Source organism: Tenrec ecaudatus, chromosome 16 (assembly GCF_050624435.1).
Source record: "Tenrec ecaudatus isolate mTenEca1 chromosome 16, mTenEca1.hap1, whole genome shotgun sequence".
In the NCBI taxonomy this organism is placed as follows: Eukaryota; Metazoa; Chordata; class Mammalia; order Afrosoricida; family Tenrecidae; genus Tenrec; species Tenrec ecaudatus.
The window spans coordinates 79737613-79756415 of record NC_134545.1 but is presented as its reverse complement, the minus strand read 5'-3'; the positions used below and the strand labels follow the sequence as shown (position 1 = coordinate 79756415).

The window sequence follows — 18803 nt, the reverse complement described above, 5'->3', positions numbered from 1 at the left end:
GATTTGAATGGAGTATTTTCATAAATAAAGACAAGTTGAAAATCTATGTGGGAATGTCCATAAGGATGACAGAAGGACACTTGTGTCAGTACAGTGGTCTCTGAACTGTGGAGCAGAATCCGGAACACACTGCAAAGAAATAAACCTGGAGTAAGAAATTTCTTCCTCTGGCGATATTGTTAGTATTAAAATTCACCCACTTTGCAGCACTGGGCACCAAAGAAAGTCCATTCGTATGGTACGTCCAAACGGGAAGAAGTCAAAGGTGTTGACGGAGGTAGCATTTTAAAAACTGAAAGTGACCTGATTCATTCAGTAGCGACCACACGGTCTTCAGCTACATGTGTCACCACTGCACTTACACGAGTTCTCATGATTTTGCTCAATTTTCAGAAGAAGCCTCATTCCTTCAGTTACCCTAGGTTGAGAAGGGCATTACGGTTTCTAGTCTTTCACTTGAAAAATTGCACTAATGATTTCCTAAAAATGTTATTTTAAAACAGCATTATTTCTCTGGGCCTCACTGTTGCTTTTAGAGTCTAGATTAGTGTGTGTGTGTGTGTGTGTGTGTGTGTGTGTGTGTGTGTGTGTGTGTGTGAACCTGCTTTGAAATAGAATTTTTGTGCTGTTTTAAAATACTGAGAGCTGGAGTCTGATCTTCATCAGGAAGGGCTACAGGTTCTCCTCTGCCTCGGAGGGCACGGCCGTGTCATCTGCACATTGCAGGTTGTTCATAAATCTTCCTCCAACCCTAAGGCAATGCTCTCTGTCATAGAGTCCAGCTTCTTGGCTTATTGTATAAATATGGCAAAAGTATAAAACTCTTCCACAAACCTTTCCTTCTTCTGTTGGAATGACCGCCTCTTGGTCTATGTACGGGTTTCGAACCAGCACAACTAATTATTCTTGAATTCTCATTTCTTAGCAACGTGATCCACAGCTCCTTATGATTCACACAACGGAATACCTTTGCATGACCAAGAAAACATCTGTCTGACGCTTGCTGCCCTCCGCCAATCATTCTTTGACATTAGCAATAATAGCCCTCCTACGATGTCACCTTCCGAATCAAGCTAGAAGTCCTGGCAACTCTCTGCCTATGTTGTTGCATGATCTTCAGAAAAAAATGTACAGACTGAGAATAGATTACAACGAAAGAATTGGCTGTCCATTTTGGAGGAATTCACTACTGAATTCCTTTAGCCTAACCTCAGAAAGATTCCAGTACTTGTGTCCCCAGGTTCACATTGAGTAGGAATCCATTCACCAACAAGGAGTTTGGTTTTGGAATTCAATGCCAACAGTTTACAGTCTCTTTTCACATGAATTACCACTAAACTTCTCAGGTTCTGCAAAGAAGCCAACTCTGATTCTTTGAGGGATCTCATTAAATTTATAGATCTATTGGGAAAGGGATGCCATATTAACAGTAGTGATGGTTCCAATCCATGAACAGAAAATAACTGTTCAAATATGTGTGTTCTTTCATTTATTCCAAGGGTGTTTCATGTAATTTATATTAATTTTGATAGGCAGGTGTTTCATTCTGTTGTATGTAGGGTACATAGGGTCGCTGTAGTAAGAGCCAATATCATGGCACCTATACAACAGCATAAACCATAAGAAGCCCTAGTGGAGTGGCAGATTATGTACTGAGCTGCTAATCATAAGGTCAGAAGTTCAGACTCACCAGTCAGTTCAGACTCACCAGTCCCTCCTAGGGACAAAGATGTGTCTGTCTGCTCCCTTAGAAATATAGGCCCAGAATCCCAATGGAGCAGTTCTACTCTGTCTTAAAGGGTCACTATGAGTCAAAATCAACTCATTGACCGTGGGTTTGGATTTTTGGTTTTATGTGCCCATAAGAAGGAGCCCTGCTGGCACTTTGTTGAGTGCTCAACTGCTAACGTAAAGGCTTGTGGTTCAAACTCACCAGCCTCGGGAACCCTATGAAGCAATTCTACTCTATCCCTAGGGTCTCTAAGCCAGTGTTAACTAAAGGATGGTGCAGAGTGGTGATTTTGGACATAACCACTGACTCTCCAAATTCACTCGAATAAATGGAACCATCAATATTGATTCATGAATACTCTGGTTTCCTTTCTGTCGTTAAGAGTAATTTTTGAGTTGTCAAGGTTGGATGATTGTGTAGTCAATGTTAGCCATTGAAATGACTATTTTTATCTAGCAAGAACACCCACTGATGTGATTAAGATAGTCTTAACAAGTTAATTGCATACCACCAGCATAAATAATGCTGATTTTAATGATGCATTTAGGGGGGGGAAGGTTTCATTGATTATATTTATGAACATTTCCTTTAATCTTTCAAACAGCCCTTTTTAAAATTGCTAATTCAATGTCACAAAATCCCCCTTAGTCCTAACCTAACCTTGATTAGTCTTTGCTCCCCCAACTTCCAATTCATGAAAGTTAAAGTCAGTCAGTGCCTTGTTCAGCAGCTTCCTTGTCCCTGGATGCTCTTCCACGTGTTATGGACAGTTAATGCCCAACCACTTCATATTCCTTGTGCCTCTTTCATTTGTATAATCCTATCCTTTCCTGCACTGTTGTGCTAGATTAAATAGTTTATTGTCTGGATTCTAGAGTACACTAGTACTAGCCCCATCTTGTTTTGCAACTCTATTCTTTATCCCTGTAATTTATTCTAGCCTGTCAACCTTAAAAGCTCTTAAACGACTTAAATTTAATGATGAGTTTCAAGCAATACTGAGTGAGTGCATATATATTCTTGAACAGAAGAGGAGAATTACAGACTCGATGTAGGTTTGTGTATGCCGTTCAATATATGGCCTCAATTTGCCATGTTAATTAATTAAGATTGTTTTTCTGAAAATTAGAACAACAGTTAATGATGCCTTAAGCACATAGTAGATTTAGAACATGTTTATCACACCTGGAGTTTCATTTGGGGAAAGCCAGCTTAGTAGACTAACTTTGAAGAATCAAACCTCAAGTGTATGGTCATGCTTAAAGCGTACATTCCAGCATGATATCTTCTCAACCTTTACTTTAACATCTGTGCAAGAAAACAAGTCTGATGGCCCACATAACTGCACAAACAAGCCCCATCAAATGCACTACCATGAAATTGATTCTGACATCTAATGATCACAAAGAACAGAGCAGAACTGTCCCTCCGGCTTTCCAAGACAGGGCATATTTACAGGGATAGAATGCCTGATCCTTCTGCAGAGGCACTGGTTGTTTAGAATTGCTGACTTTGCAGTTAGCACAATGAGTAACCCACTACCCCACCAGAGCTCCTTAATAAATGCAGAAGACTACAGGGGGGGAAATTTATGAGAAAGGAATAGAAAATAAAGATTGGTTCAACTAATTCACAGTCTCCAAAATATCATACCGTAGTTTACTTATACATAACTGCCTGCTTCTGTTTCTAACTTGCCTTTTAACTCACTGCCATAGACTAGATGCTAACTCATAGCGATTCTATAGGACAGGATATAGCTGCCCTTGTGGGTTTCATGTCTTTCTCCCACAGAGAGGCTGGTGGTTTCGAACTGCTCACCTTTCCAATCACAGACCAATGTGTCACCAACACACCACCAGGACGTCTTAGCTTTAGCCACCCTTCATTATTTTGGATTCATTGTCATTAAATATACAGAAAAATTAATTTGCCAACATTGTTTCTAATTATTCCTAGGAAAAGCATAATCAAGAGTCTTCATTTACTGTTGAAAATTTGGTAAACACTGCAAATGACCTGTTTGGGGCTGGGACAGAGACGACAAGCACCACCCTGAGATATGGACTCCTGCTTCTGATGAAGCACCCAGAGGTCGCAGGTAATGGCCACAGGTGATTGGCAGGGTGAAATTCAGAAAGAGGGTGGGCGGAGTTGACAGTCAGTGTTTTGCATCTCATTTCTGTTAGAGACATTTTATTTCGTTTAGTCTGTTCTACCAGTTATAATTTATGCAAATTTGACAAAGCAATCAGGAGGCAATTCTGCATCCTAGAGGATGATAACTGAGAGAAGAGAAGGCCATGGTGGGCAACAGGAAGTGTTCTGGGAATGCTGATATCCCACAGAAGATGATGTGGGGTAGGAAAGAGTCAGGAAGACTGCTGGGGACCAGGCTTAGAAAACTTCCACTTCAGAATTCACTGGGTGGATAAAGCATTTGTGAGGAAAGGCACCAAAAATCAAAGGGAAGGGATTGGTTACCTGAGGTTTCCAACTAGATAGAAAATTACTAGTATCAGTTTTGGATACATACCTGAATCTCTGAAAATCACTCTAAACTTGCATCTAATAAATTATTAAAATAAAGAAGTTAGTTTAATTATTTAAATGTATCCAAAATTAAATACAAATGTAATAGTCTTACAGAGAATATTTATGCAGCCATAATGATATATGTAAACTGAGTACTGACAACTAAAAATTGTGATATAAATACTTTTTTATATGAGGGAAATGGTGGTATGAGTGTATGTGTTTTGTGTGTGTGAATGCACACGCACATGCAAGCACATGTGTGTTAGTATGACGATAAGGGGAATGTGCAAATCACCATCTGTCATACCAAGTACTCAGTAGATTTTGTGTAATAATGAGTAAATTAGGAAATAAGGTCATTATTTAAAACTATGAACATAAAATTCAGACCAAACGATCAAGAATGGTTCAGTGACTACCTTTCAGGAAGAAGGAGAAAGGGTCCTACGAGAAATCGCACAGAAGCACCCACCTACATACAAACCTATAGAGAGAGATGTGAGGAGAATTTAATATTTAGAACCCCCTAAGTTGAAACTACCTAAGTACTCATTAACAAATAGACAAACTGTGATGCATGCATAGAGTGGAATACAACACAGTGATAAAAAATAAGGATGATTCAAAAAAATCCGAGAACATGAATGACTTTGGAGGATATAATGGTGCATGAACAAATATTAGAAGAGACGCTATTTTGTTTTTAAGAAAGCATTTACACACTGAAAAAAGTATTTGAGGAATGGGGGGCAGAGATGAATTGCTAATTAGATAGAACACAACCATTAATATAGGTCATGAGAAAGGCCATGTATAATATGGGGAAACTCAGCACAACATGGCTCTGTCAGGCTGGGTTCGCTGGAGATGTAGCAGCAATGACACTTGTGTGCGTACATGTATGCTGAGAGATTTATGTCAAGAAATGGCTCCCACAGTTGTAGAAATGGGCAAGTCCACTGCAACTCAAGTCTGGGCGTCAGAGAATAAGTTGGAGGTTTCTCCCGACTTGTGTAGCTGCAGTGGCTAACAAACTACGAAGCAAGAAGGTGACGCGGGAAGACCATAGGCGGCACAAGCAGATTCGACTGAATAGAAGCTCAGCAGTTCATTGATGGCCCAGCCACAAGACCCAATCTCACAATGACAACAGCAAGACCCAACTCTCACAATGACAACAGCAAGACCCAACTCTCAAGACACAAGACCTAACTCTCAAGACACAAGACCCAATCTCACAGTGACAACAGCAAGACCCAACTCTCAAGACACAAGACCCAATCTCACAATGACAACAGCAAAGGAGTACACGGATAAAACCACAATAATAAGGGGTAACTCTGGTAAATATTACAACTTAGACAATTCTGCGGCAATAGTATTAACAAACATTCATTTACAACTAAATACATATTGTTAGGTGCCCATTGAGTCTGCTTCAACCCATAGCTGCCCTCTGCCAACAGACTGAAACGTGGCCTGGCTCAGCTCCATCCTCATAATTGTTCCTATGCTTGAGCCCATAATTGCAGCCACTATGTCAACCATCTCCTTGAGGATCTTCTTTTCGGTTGCCCCTCGACTTTACAAAGCACGATGCCCTTCTCCAGGAACTGGTACCTCCTGACACCATGTCCAAACACGTACCATGAAGTCTCACCCTCCTTGCCTCAAAGGAGCACTCGGCATAGTTCAGATTTATTCATCCTGCGGCAGTCCTCTGTGCTTTCAGTACTCTTGTCCAGCACCCAAATCAAATAAAGTGATTCCTTTTCGGTCTTCCTTATTCAATGTCCAACTTTCACATGCATCTGAGTCCAAATAACTACATAGATAAATATACTCTAGAGGTGTGGGAGCAAGGAAACACATCCACCTGTGGATATACATTTCGTTGTAGCTCTTTCTACATATAGGTGCTGCATGAATTCTTAGAGAGCACACAAGGGGCATAGTCACGGAAACTTCTTAGATATGGGATAGGATGAAGTTCCTAGGCACAAAGTTCAAGATCATACACTTGAAGACTGTCGATATCCACTGGCACAGCATAGCTCATGAAGACCATGCTCTATAACCTACTTGGGGAGCAGTGTCGGGAGGCTTAAGAGCTTGTGAGCAGCAATCTAAGATACAACTATTGGCCTCATTCCATCTGGAGCAAAGGAGAGTAAAGGAAATCAATGACGTATGAAAAGTTAGTCCAAAGGACTGACGAGCCTTATGAATCATAGCTCACAGGACCCAAGACCAGAACTAAATGGTCCTGGCTACCCTACTGAACACCTTTAAGGGGCTCACAGCAGAGAGTCCCAGATAGAATGGGAAAATAATGCAGGGAGAAAAAAATGAAATTCACACAAAGTCCAGACTTACTGGTCTGACAGAGATTGGGGAAGTCCAAGATTATGGACCTACGACACTCTTTCAACCTGGAATTGAAACCATTCGCAGAAACAACCTCTCAACCAAATACACAGGTCCACTGAATAAACAATAACATCAGTGGGAAACATGTTTCTTAGAATAAGCAAGTTTATGAGATACAAAGTACAGCATCTGCTCAAAAGCAAACACAAAAAGCAGAGATCCTTACAAAAGGAAATCGTGAACTGAGGGCAGGAACGGGGAGTGCTGACAGTTGTGGGAAATGTAATCAATATATCAAATGGGAAACTAACTTTCTTTATAAATGTTCACATAAAGCACAAGTGAAAAGAAATACACAAGTAAAATAAAACATATTAGTGAGAGTTAGTATGATATTTGATTCTTGATCTTCCTTCTGGCTTGGCAGAATGTCTTGAGTTATTTATGTGCTACGTACTTTCTATTTGATCACTTATCTTTGTTTCAGTTACCTTGTAGACTAATATAAATGTACATAGAAATTGATATTAATGTTTAGCTTGTAAAAGAGCTTTATGAGTCTGTTGTTAATTGCTGTTGTGTTCCCGCTGACTCAAGGATACCTCACGAGCAATAAAATGAAATGCTACCCAACCCTGTGCCATGGCATAATTACTGGACTACTTGAGTCCAATGTTGCAGCTACTGTGTATGTCTAGTATTTTGCAGCCTTACATATAGTACCTTTCAATCTAGGGACTCATCTTCCAGCACTGTAATGGTTAATGTAGGGTGATGCTCCATAGGATTTTCATTGGATAATATTCAAAAGTAGATAATGAGACCATCTGTCCTATTTCGTTTTAGTCTGGAAGTTTCACTGGCCCCATGGATGACCTTGTTGGTATCTGAAATATTGCTGACATAGTTTCCAGCATCACGCAACACACAACCCATCACAGTACAGCAAACTGCCAAATGGGTGGTGGCATATTGTCTATTTGTATAGCAACTCTGTACCTGTCTATGGATACCTTGGGCATATAATTTGTGTTTAGAGTGATGTTGGGCTAATTCCACAATGCTTGATGTAACCCCAAAATGCTATGGCAAATGTGGCATTTTCCTTCTGACAATCAGGTCTGATTCTGTCTTTTCAGCTAAAGTGCAGGAAGAGATTGATCGTGTGGTTGGCCGACACAAGAGGCCTAGCATGCAAGACAGGGCCAGGATGCCCTACACAAATGCTGTGCTGCACGAGATGCAGAGAATCATTGACATCGTCCCCATGAACCTGCCCCATGCTGTGAACCATGGCATTCAATTCAGAAACTACTTCATCCCCAAGGTAAGTTTTGTTTTCCCAGTAACACCTCAGTCTTCTTAAAGTCCCCATATTAACAGTAAGATTCCGACCCTCTACCAACCCAAGATGAGGAAAGCACAAGAGAGGAGTGAACCAAGGCTTGTGTGTTGTTTACAGTTTGAGCCCATAAAGCTGTACAACTTCTTCCAAATTCATTAGGCTTCATTGTGGTGATTTTAAGTAATTTTAGCTGTTTGCGCTCCAAATAAATGTTAGCAGCTGTCTATCAAATTCTGAAAACACGTTTCTGGATACACAATAAGGGGTAGCCAACACTATAATTCACCAAAAGGAGGACTTGGAAACGTGAACAAGAATTACAGATCATAAAGATAAATACCAGTACACACACAATCCTGCATTCTAAAAAATATTAAAAAGCAATCATCTACAAGTTGATACAAAGACAAACAAGTTGAACAAGTATGAGTCGTTCAAAGAGACTGTACGCTTGACCATATACAGGTTTGACAGAGGTTATGTCTCTAGACATACGAAGGGGCTTCAAGAAGTTAATAGAAAAATGGGATGAGAAGAGAATCCAATTGTTCCATAAACTTTACAAAGTACCTTTATATTTGTAGGTGTAGTAACCATATCCATGATTACAACATAGCAAACAAAGTGCAAATGGATGTAAATTTCTGAACCATAACCAAACACCAGGGGAGTGAATTGTAGAATTGAAAACCAGTTTGCTCTGTAAACCTTAACTCAAATTACAATAAAAAGTTAAATCTCTCTCTCTCTCTCTCTCTCTCTCTCTCTCTCTCTCTCTCTCTCTCTCTCTCTCTCTCTCTCTCTCTCTCTCTCGACTGGGATTAGAGTGCCATTACATCTACAGATTAGTTTAGATAGAATTGGCATCTGGGTATGTTGAGTTCTTCAATTCATGAATATGGTATATATTCCCAATCTATTTGAGCTTTCCATGTATTGTTTCCCTGCCCCCCTCCAACTCCGATAGCACTTTCTTTCCAGTGCAGGAGCTAAGGTTTTATTCTGAATAATTTTTTTTTGCATGGTAAACCATGCTTCTGGACAGATTCTAGCCTTGGACGACCTTGGGCAATTCCATTGTATCCTGCACAATCACTATGAGTCAGAATCAACCCAATGGCACCAAAAAAACATGAATAAATACTAAAGTGTCGTTTCCACTTTTTATGCAAGGTGTAAGAAAGTAGCCCTGAATTTATTGTTTTGATGACTTTACACCCATCAACCTTGTTAAATTCAATTATCTTTGCAAATGATTTGTTTGCGCATTCATTTGGGATGTCTATGTGCAAACTCCTGTGATCCCTTTTCTTCAATATGGAAAAGGCTGACTGCATATTTGGAGCCGTTTCAGTTGGTGGCTGTTAGCTTTCTAAGTGTAGCTGTAACGCATAAGGAAGCTTCAAAGAGTTTGTGGAACTTGAATCTAAAACAGAAAATAAAATATTGAAGCCCCCTAGTAAGTCCCACAAGTACATGGTTTGAAGGACAGAACTTAGTTTCGCAGAAATTTATTTCCCGGCGGCTGAAAGTCCAAATCATGGTGTGGCTCTGTGAGGAGACCCTTGTTTGTCTCCGTCACTTCTCCCAGCGAGCAGTCCTTGAGCTTCCTGGGCTTGCACGTTCATCTGCCTCCCTTGACATTTGTTGATGTCTGCCTTCCCTTTGCATTTTTATGTTTCTGTTTCTATGCTCTCTCTCTCATTCATTCATATACATATATATATATTAGAAGTGATGACATTTAGAATCCGTTCTAAACTGTAATTACTCAACTGATGGATTGTGTTACATTACATTGCATTATGGAGGGCAAACTGCTCTAACTAAGACCAATTAATAGCTTTATTTTCTTGGTGAAATCATAGCAGCCTCTGGCCAGGATCACTATACATATTTTGGTGGGACACAATTCAGTCCATCACAGTGACCAAAACATGACAAGAACAGAAAAGAACCAACTTATATTACTTATTTAACATGTTTGTATGAATATATATTTTGCTAAAGAAATACATGTTTTACTATGCAGCTGCCCCACATTCTCTTGGGAGTATCATCAAATCTACAGCATATTTAACATAATCCAGTTCTTAAAAGCCAAGTAATTCTGAACTCAGAAATGCAGTGAGCAACAGTCTCACAATGTCTTTGGAACCCATCAGTCTGGATTATTTTAGAGTCTAAAATTCTGTTCCACATTTTCTCTCTTTCTATCAGCATCCATTTGTGTGACCTTGATAATACTTTTCAGTACTGGAAGGCACAGAAACAACTTCCGTGAGGTTATTGGTTATGTCTGAAAATCATTAATAGGATTCTTAATTCTTTTTTTGTTTGTTTGTTTGTTTTTGTTTTTTTGTGTGTGTTTTTTTTTTAGGATTCTTAATTCTTAATGACTTCTTAATTCCATAGTTGATCCTGGGTTTGTTCATTTCAGGGCACAACCATCTTAACATCGTTGACTTCTGTACTGTACGACAACAAGGAATTCCCTAACCCAGAAATATTTGATCCTGGCCACTTTCTGGATGAGTGCGGCCAATTTAAGCGCAGTGACTACTTCATGGCTTTCTCAGCAGGTAAGAGAAATTATTTGCAGCTGTAATTCCCGGCTCAGGAAACCTGTATAAAATAAATTTAGACCTCCACGGTGCCTAATCTGGGATTAGTAGAATTGCTCCCAAAGCTCACGTCATTTCCCCCTGATGATAGGTCATCATTATTGGGGGAAGTGATCCAATTCCTCTAAAATGAGAAAGAGAATTTGTCTTCCAGGAACATCACTCAGATACACAAAAGCCCTCCTATGATGTGAATATTGTTTCAACTTGCAGTCCCTTTCCTGAGAAGGGTCCCCACATCACAGATTTCCTGCCGTCTATGTGGCACCCTCCCCACTCAGGCTGAGCTTTCGGAATATAACTATTTTTACGTATAAAGCACGCAACCAGGGGGCGCGCGCCTCCCCCGTGAATGGGAAACGGGCCATTGTGATCCTTTATGACTAGAGCTGCGAGAGAGAGAGAGAGAGAGAGAGAGAGAGAGAGAGAGAGAGAGAGAGAGAGAGAGAGAAGGAATCACGGGCTCTCCCACTTCTTTTTTCTTTAATTTTTAAAAATCATTTTATTAGGGGCTCATACAACTCTGATCACAATCCATACAGACATCAATAGTGTAAAGGCACATTTGTGCATTCATTGCCCTCATCATTCTTAAAGCATCCGCTCTCCAGCCAAGCCCCTGGCATCAGCTCATTTTTTCTCTCCCTTCCCGCTCCCCCTCCCTCATGATCCCTTGATAATTTACAAATTATTGTTTTGTCATATCGCTACCCACTTCTTGTTCTCACCTATCTCACAGTAAAGCATAAAATGAAATAAATACAGTTCTAATAGAAGCAATAACATATAAACGGCCTCACAGGAGCAGGTGGCAAAGAGGGAAGAAAGGTCAAGGTTTGGGTAGGGTCATAACAAGCATGCATTTAATGAAACATTTATCATTTCAATATTTTATCAGCATAATTAATTGACTTTGACTAGAGTCACATGTTGTATAACAACCACCAATATCTGTTTCCATCACCCTTAATAGAAAGTCAGTACTCTTAAGTGATATTTTTGTTTACCATTCCTCTCACCCCTGATAACTACTAGGAAACCCTGGTGACGATACACACACCTCATCGAGGTATCTTGCATCCATGGGATCATGTAGTATCTGCGATTTTGTGACGGACTTTTCACTCAGCATAATAGTCCCAGGATTCATCTGAGGTGTATCATGTATTGGAACATCATTTCATGTTAAAGCAGTGTAATATTAAAGTCTACATGGCCCACAATATATTTAACCACCCATCTATGATGGACATTTAGTTTGTTTCCATTGTTTGGTTATTATGAATAATTCTGCCATAATTTTTGGTGTACAGGTCTCTGTTTACATTTGTTCATTTAATTATTTTGAATATATACTTAGGAGTGGAATTACCAGGTCACATGGTAATTCTATGGTTCATGTTGTCAGGAATCTAGAAGCTATTATCCATGCTGGCTGTACATTTTGCAGGCCTACATGTTAACAATAGATGAGGCTTCCAGTTTTATACATCCTTGCCAACATATGTTCTTTGCCATTGAAAAATTAATTTATTTTTAAATCATAGCCATATTAGTGGGTGTGAGTTCCATAATCCATATAAGACAGGTCTTATCCATGTAGCATTCTCAAAGAAAACCAGAGTACCCTGCCAAGGGCCAGATGAAAATATACCAAACACCTGATTTCGTGGTAACATCAATTGAAAAGTATTAGCAATATAAATACAGCCCCATTTCTCATGGATTAACATGTTTGGGTTTTTTCCCTCTTTCCCTGCACACATCCTTCACTTAAGCACACAGACTATATACCCACATCCTACACTGAGATGCATTGACTTCTACCTACGAAACTCTCGCTCCTTTACTCTCAAGAGGATCTCGTCATTATCCTCTGTCTGTAAGTTCCCTAATAAAATTAAATCAGCCCAGCCTGGTTTTGTCCACTTCTTTCATTTATTTACTTATTTCCATATCAACTTGTGCCCTTTCGAGTCGCCCCTGCCAGTGACTGAGGGGGTAGGACTGTGATCACGAAGGTTTTCTCATTAGAGTCTTGGTTTGTGCTCTCTATCAGAAACTTAATTTCCAAAAATATTTACCAGTCCGAAGGTTTTCTCTTTACTTTGCTGATAAAGTCCTCTGATGAGCAGAAATTTTAATTTTTTATGAAATCTCCTTTAACATTTATTTTTGTTGCCATATTTAATAATCCATTGTAAGTGCTAAGTCCAGAAGTATTACCCTTATATTTCTATTTTTCCTAGAATTTTATTGTTTTAGTTATTACATTTATATCCTGGATACATTTTATTTTTGTAAACATTTTCAGGATATGGCCAGCTGTTTTGGGGACTATGGGCATTTGGAAATCCAGTTGTCCCATCAGTATTTATTAAAGTGACGATAGTTTCCCCCATTGAATTAACTTAACACCCCTTTCAAAAACCCATTGAGCATAGATGTGTGGCTCTATTTCTGGAATCTAAATTCCATTCCGGTGGTTTATCTGTCTGCTATTGCATCAGTAACAAACTGTTTTGATTACTGAGTTCACCATGTGTGCATCTACCTAGCTGGTTTTGGTTTTGTTTTGTTTTTTCAAGATTGTTTTGGCTAGTTGGACTTCATTGTACATTCATATATGTTTGATGGTTGACTTTTTAAAACAGTTTTCTTAACATGTAATTCATATTCCTTACAATTTGTTTAAATATATTTAAAATAGTTATACAATCATCACCACCATTTTAGAATGTTTTCTTCATTCTTGTATCTATTATTAGCTTCCAATTCCCCACCCCCCCAACTTCCCATATCATAACCCTAGGAAACTATTAATCTTATGAGCTACAGTTACGATCTCTATAGACTTATATCTATCCTGGATTTCATATAAAGAATACCATACCCCCAATCCCACCCCAACCCACAAACAGTCACAACAACAACAAAACGAATCATATGAAACCGTCAATGTGGAAGAAAGCAGATAGTAATAAAGACTAGCACTAATTGAAAATGGTCCCAAAAGAAAGCAAGTCCTAAGATGTTCATTTTAACCTAACTAGATTTGCAGCCGACGCCCTGGTGGTGCAGCTAGGCTGCCAACTGCAAAGCCCAGTCTGAACAGCCAGTCTGAGGAAGAGAGAGACCACCAACCTCCGGAAAGATTTACAGCCGCATAAACCCAGAGTCGCTAATAGAACGGACTTGGTGGCAGCGAATTTGAGTTTGATAACTGTAGTCATTCACTTTTCAAAGCCCTCTAAGGGCAAGATGACTCACATCCTTGGTCCATGGTCCAAAGGGAATTCAGTGGAGGCATAGTCCTCATGGAGACTCTGACCATGGGTTTGGGGTTCCCACTGTCATCCATTGCCTTTCCCAAACTGGGTGCTGATGACTGACTTTTCTATTTCAAAAAAGAATGTTCCTGGAAAGTGATGACTATTTCACTGAATCTTTTGATTTCTTTGGGTGAGAGTAACACTTTTATATTGTTGTCTTCCAGTTCATGAATACAGAATACCCTTTCCTTAACCTGCTGCCTTTGTCGTTGAGTTCCCTCACCTGCGTTTTAACACATAGCAAACCTATGAACGCAGGACACAACGCTGCCTGCTGCAGCACGAGCCTCACCATTGTCGTCTGCTTCCGCCACTGCTGCAGTCATGCTGTCCATCTTTTCCTGCTTTGTTTTCTTCCTGAGCCTCTACTTCACCAAGAATGATACTCTTCTAAGGAGTATTTTAGATGTACTTCTTCCAAGAAAGATTAATTCATTCGTCTGGAAAACCAGGGTATATTCTTCATCAGCAACATCACTTCAAATATGTGAATTCATCATCTTCTTGAGACGATTAAAAACGCCACGCCTCGGGCGTCAGTCACACCTTAGTCCTCAAAGTAACATCTTTGCTGCTAACCAAAAAGTGCTGAACATCACTTTATGAGCATATTTGCCCAAATCAATACATTGTTTGATTTCTGACTGCTGTTTCCAGGGGTGTTCTCTGTGGATACAAGTAAAATGAAATCCTCGGCAGCTGGACTGTGTTCTCCACGTATAATGTGTATTATGATGATGCTTATTGGCTCAGCTGTGAGGATTTTGATCTCTGTATGCTGAGGTGTCTTCGGTACTGAAAGCTTTAAACTTTGGTTTTCACATGGAAGGCTGTTAATCTGACCCCACTCCTGATGCTGCAATTATTCTCCTATAGACCGGATTTTCACATTATTCCCTCAGCATTCTGAGTGAATTATGATGGTGAAAGGATAGGACCCCTGATGCACACCTGTCCGATTTAAACCACCTAGTACCCTACCTCCTGCGCATCTGTGTACAGGTTCCACATGGCACAATTAAATGTGCTGAAATTTCCCTTCTTGGCAATGTTATCCATAATTTTTTTATGAACCACGCAGTCAAATGACTTTGCAAAAGGAATAAAACAAATAAACATCTTTCTGGTATTCTTTACTTGAGCCAAGATCCATCTGAGATCAGAAATGATATTCCCTAATTTCACATTCTTTTACAAATACAGCTTGAATTTCTGATAGTCCCTGGTCAAGGTGCTGCCATAACTGTTTTAACAGTTTTATTGGTACCTAATTTACATATCATATAATTGAGTAGCTCAATTGTTTGATCATATCAAGAGGAATCACCAACTATCGCCAGCAAAATTTTACATCTCTGTAATATTATGTGATAATGTCCACAATTTTGGAACACCTTCTGGTGACTAAACTTGTGCATGGATCTCTTCCGTACAGCTGGCCAGTCTGTCAGTGCCGAATTTCTTGCCTTAGACAAGTGAGAGCTTGCAAGGTTGCATCCACTTTTTGGAATGTCTTAGGCTTCTTCAGTTCCGGGAGCCTTGTTTCTTAGCCAGTGCTCTTTGTGAAGCTTGACCTTCTTGCATCAGTATCAACAGTTCTTAAATATATGCTACATCATAAGTGGGTCTTCATCACCCAATCCTCTGATGTTCTGTGTTCTCTCTCAGTAACGACTTACAGTTTTCAATGTGTGAATCTTCACTTATTTGGCTACACGTATTCAGAGATATCGTATCCTCTGGGATGTCATCATGAATAGAATTGACTCTAATTTCGTTTTCAGATGCTCGTTGTTGATAGAGAAGTCTCACTGACTGTGGGGCGCTACCTTGGAAGGCTGTCTCTTGTTGAGTTAGTTTATTAGGTCCACCAGCACTCGTTTAAATCATTTTAGTAGCATTCTTGAGGATTCCGTAGGGTTTACTAAAAAGGAAATCATGTCACCCGGTCAAAGGGACAGTTCTAATTTCAGAATTTGAATGTCTTTTAGTTCTTTTTTATGCCTAAGTTCTCTGGGAGGATTTCAAGTGCAAGGTTGAATAGCAGTAGTGACAAGACTTTGTCTTGTTCCTGATCTTAAGGGAAAAGCTATACGTTTTCTAAATTTAGTATAATGTTACCTGTGTAGGGGGAGGGGGAGGGTTGCATGTGCCTGTTACTTATTGAGAAGTCTTACTTCTATTTCTAGCTTGCCGAGGGGATTTTGTTAAACGCCTTCTTACAATGCTTCAAGGGATCACCTGCTTCTTGTCCTTTACTTCATTGTGCAACATTTCACTGATGGATTTTCTAGTGCTGAACTTTCCTGCAGTACTGGAAGAAGCTCCGCTTGATCATGTTGTACAATCCTTTAAATATATTTTTGGATTCCATTTCCTAGTATGTTTGTATTTTTGCTGTTATATTCCTAAGGGATATTTGTCTGCAAATGTCTCTTTTGCTCTTTTGCGTTATATTTGTCTGACTTTACTATCCATGTAATTCTAGCCTCCTAGAGTGAGTTTGGAAGTGTTTGCTCCTCTTCTGTATTTGCATGAATTAAGAGTCTGTTAATTCTTCTTGAAATATTTGATAGAATTCTCCAGAAAAGCTATCTGATTCAGAACTTTTCTTTTGGAGAAAGTTTTTTTTTAATTCTGATAATAATTTGCTGAAAATTTCTCATTCTACTTGAGCCAGTGTAGAACATGTATTTGTTTTCAGAAATGTGTGCATTGCACCTAGGAGATATTATCTAATTTCCTGGTTTATGATGGGGAGCCAGGACATTATTACTGAGGTAATGTCCCCAAGGGACAAGAGCAAAACATTGGTTTTACTTCAAGGATGTGAGCACTACCCACCAAGTGATTGTGGTGGAATCAGGGAAACCAAGGTATTGCGGCAGAATACACTTCAAGGACTCCACTTCCCTAATCATTATCCTCCTCTTCAAAGTGGGATTTCAAAACCTACAATGTGTCAGCCGAACCTCTTGTCTTGGAATTGCCTTTATTTATAGCACTTATGATACCTGAATTGGGTCTGGCATTGTAAATATCACGCCAGGGACTGAACATTCCTTTTAAGTAACTAACAGTTTAGCAGAATTGAAAATTCAGTAAATATAGAATTATGATTAAAAGGAATTTATGCTTCAGTACCAGATTCTCTTTGCACCAGATTCTGCAACGGTGTGTTGAGGAGCGTCTAATCTCTCTGTTTGTTACTTTCAGGGAAACGGATTTGTGTGGGAGAGGGCCTGGCCCGCATGGAGCTGTTTATATTCCTGACCACCATTTTACAGAATTTTAACCTGAAGCCTATGCTTGACCCAAATGAAATTGACGTCACCTCAGTTGCAAGTGGGCTGGTATCTGTGCCGCCCTCATACCAGCTCTGCTTCGTTCCTGCAAGGACAGATGGCTGATTGTCCCGCGCTGTCATCTGCAACCCCTCCTCTACCCGGGTGCTGTGCATTGCTTTCCCCGTACCAGGGATGTCTCTTTGAGTTCTCCTTTCCACATCTCCGTATGCCTTAAAATAAACCCAATTCAAGTAACTCTAATTCTAATAAGGGGCGTTTTCTGTATTTCATGGCATACATATATTTAGTTCACCAGACTCTAAAGTACTGTCATTGGCCACCACCTCCCTTAATATTTACCTGTTATTACTGGGTTATCACTCTGAAACAGAGGGGAAATTATTTTCTTTTCCATTGTCATCAAGTCGATTTCAACTCACAGCGAAATCATGCGTGTCAAAGTAGACCTGTGCAACATGGGATGTTCAAGGGCTGATTGTCAGAATAGGTCAATTTGCCTATCTTTGGATTTGAACTGTCAACCTTTAGGTTCATATCTGAGTGCTTAAACAGTTGTGCCACCCAGAAATACTCCAACAGAAAGAAGGTGCTAATAGTTTGTGACTTGATGTGAAAATAGGGATACACAAAATATCACTATCGGAGACTCCCAGTATGACACTTCGAAGAGGTAAGATTCTGGGTGTCCATGTGTTTGATACCTTAGGAACGTTTTGTCAAACAAATGCCACAGAGACCACTTGAAGGTTTCTGGATGTGTGGCTCGCCCATCAGCTTGCTAATCTCTTGGCCTTAGCTCTTACCCATCCTTACCACGAAAGTGTCTTTTCTGCTCCATGTGCGTATTCCAAATATGTCACTCTCAGAAAGACTCAAGGCGCAAATAACATGTCTCTGAGTCTCAGTTTTGCTTTATGAAGTCCTGGCAATGGAGACTGTCTTTCGTAAGTATAAATTTTCTCTATTATGACATATAAGTTGTGATTCCCTCAAGGAAAGGGTTAAAGGAAGCCACTGATGCCAGACTCAAAGGCAACTGAGAGCATCGTAGCAAGAATGTGAGTGGCAGGGAAGAGTTTGGTGATCATCCAGGAAGCTATAACTAGAATCAAGATTGAAAAAAATATCCTAAAACAGGCAAACAAAACGTAGAATACTCTGAACATTTATGGACTTGCCCAAGGGAAGCCTTGTACCTTAATGGAAAGGCAGAAGCAATTCCAGAGTTTGGAGAACAGAGCTGTTCAAAATTATATTTCCTAGACATTCTTTGATAAATGAAAGGTGGTAATTCTCTGAGTTGTTAAGCAGTCTGTGATCTTGCTCATCAGGAGAGATGTGGTGGTGATTCCATCATGTCTGCCACCCAGGGAAATGAAAGTATGTGAAGTGCCAGATTCTGAAAGCACAGGGTGATAGTCAAAGCACTGTGTGACCCTAAGTGGGTCAGGACTCACAATAGTTTGGCAGTTATTGTGTAGTAATCACTGAAAGAAAGAACATGCTTAGCATATCTTCAGCCAAAAGAACTCAAGAAGAAAGTCAAGACTCGAG

General features: G+C 39.8%; 1 protein-coding gene across 1 annotated transcript in view; it reads left to right on the top strand.

Moving 5' to 3' along the window:
• The window catches only part of LOC142428639 (cytochrome P450 2C19-like), a 36994-nt gene extending 19643 nt beyond the window's left edge, over positions 1-17351 (top strand). The window contains exons 6-9 of the mRNA XM_075533445.1: positions 3692-3833; positions 7780-7967; positions 10426-10567; positions 17158-17351. Coding sequence (XP_075389560.1) covers positions 3692-3833; positions 7780-7967; positions 10426-10567; positions 17158-17351 — 666 coding nt within the window. The remainder of the gene's footprint in view (positions 1-3691; positions 3834-7779; positions 7968-10425; positions 10568-17157) is intronic.
• Positions 17352-18803: the final 1452 nt, after the last annotated feature.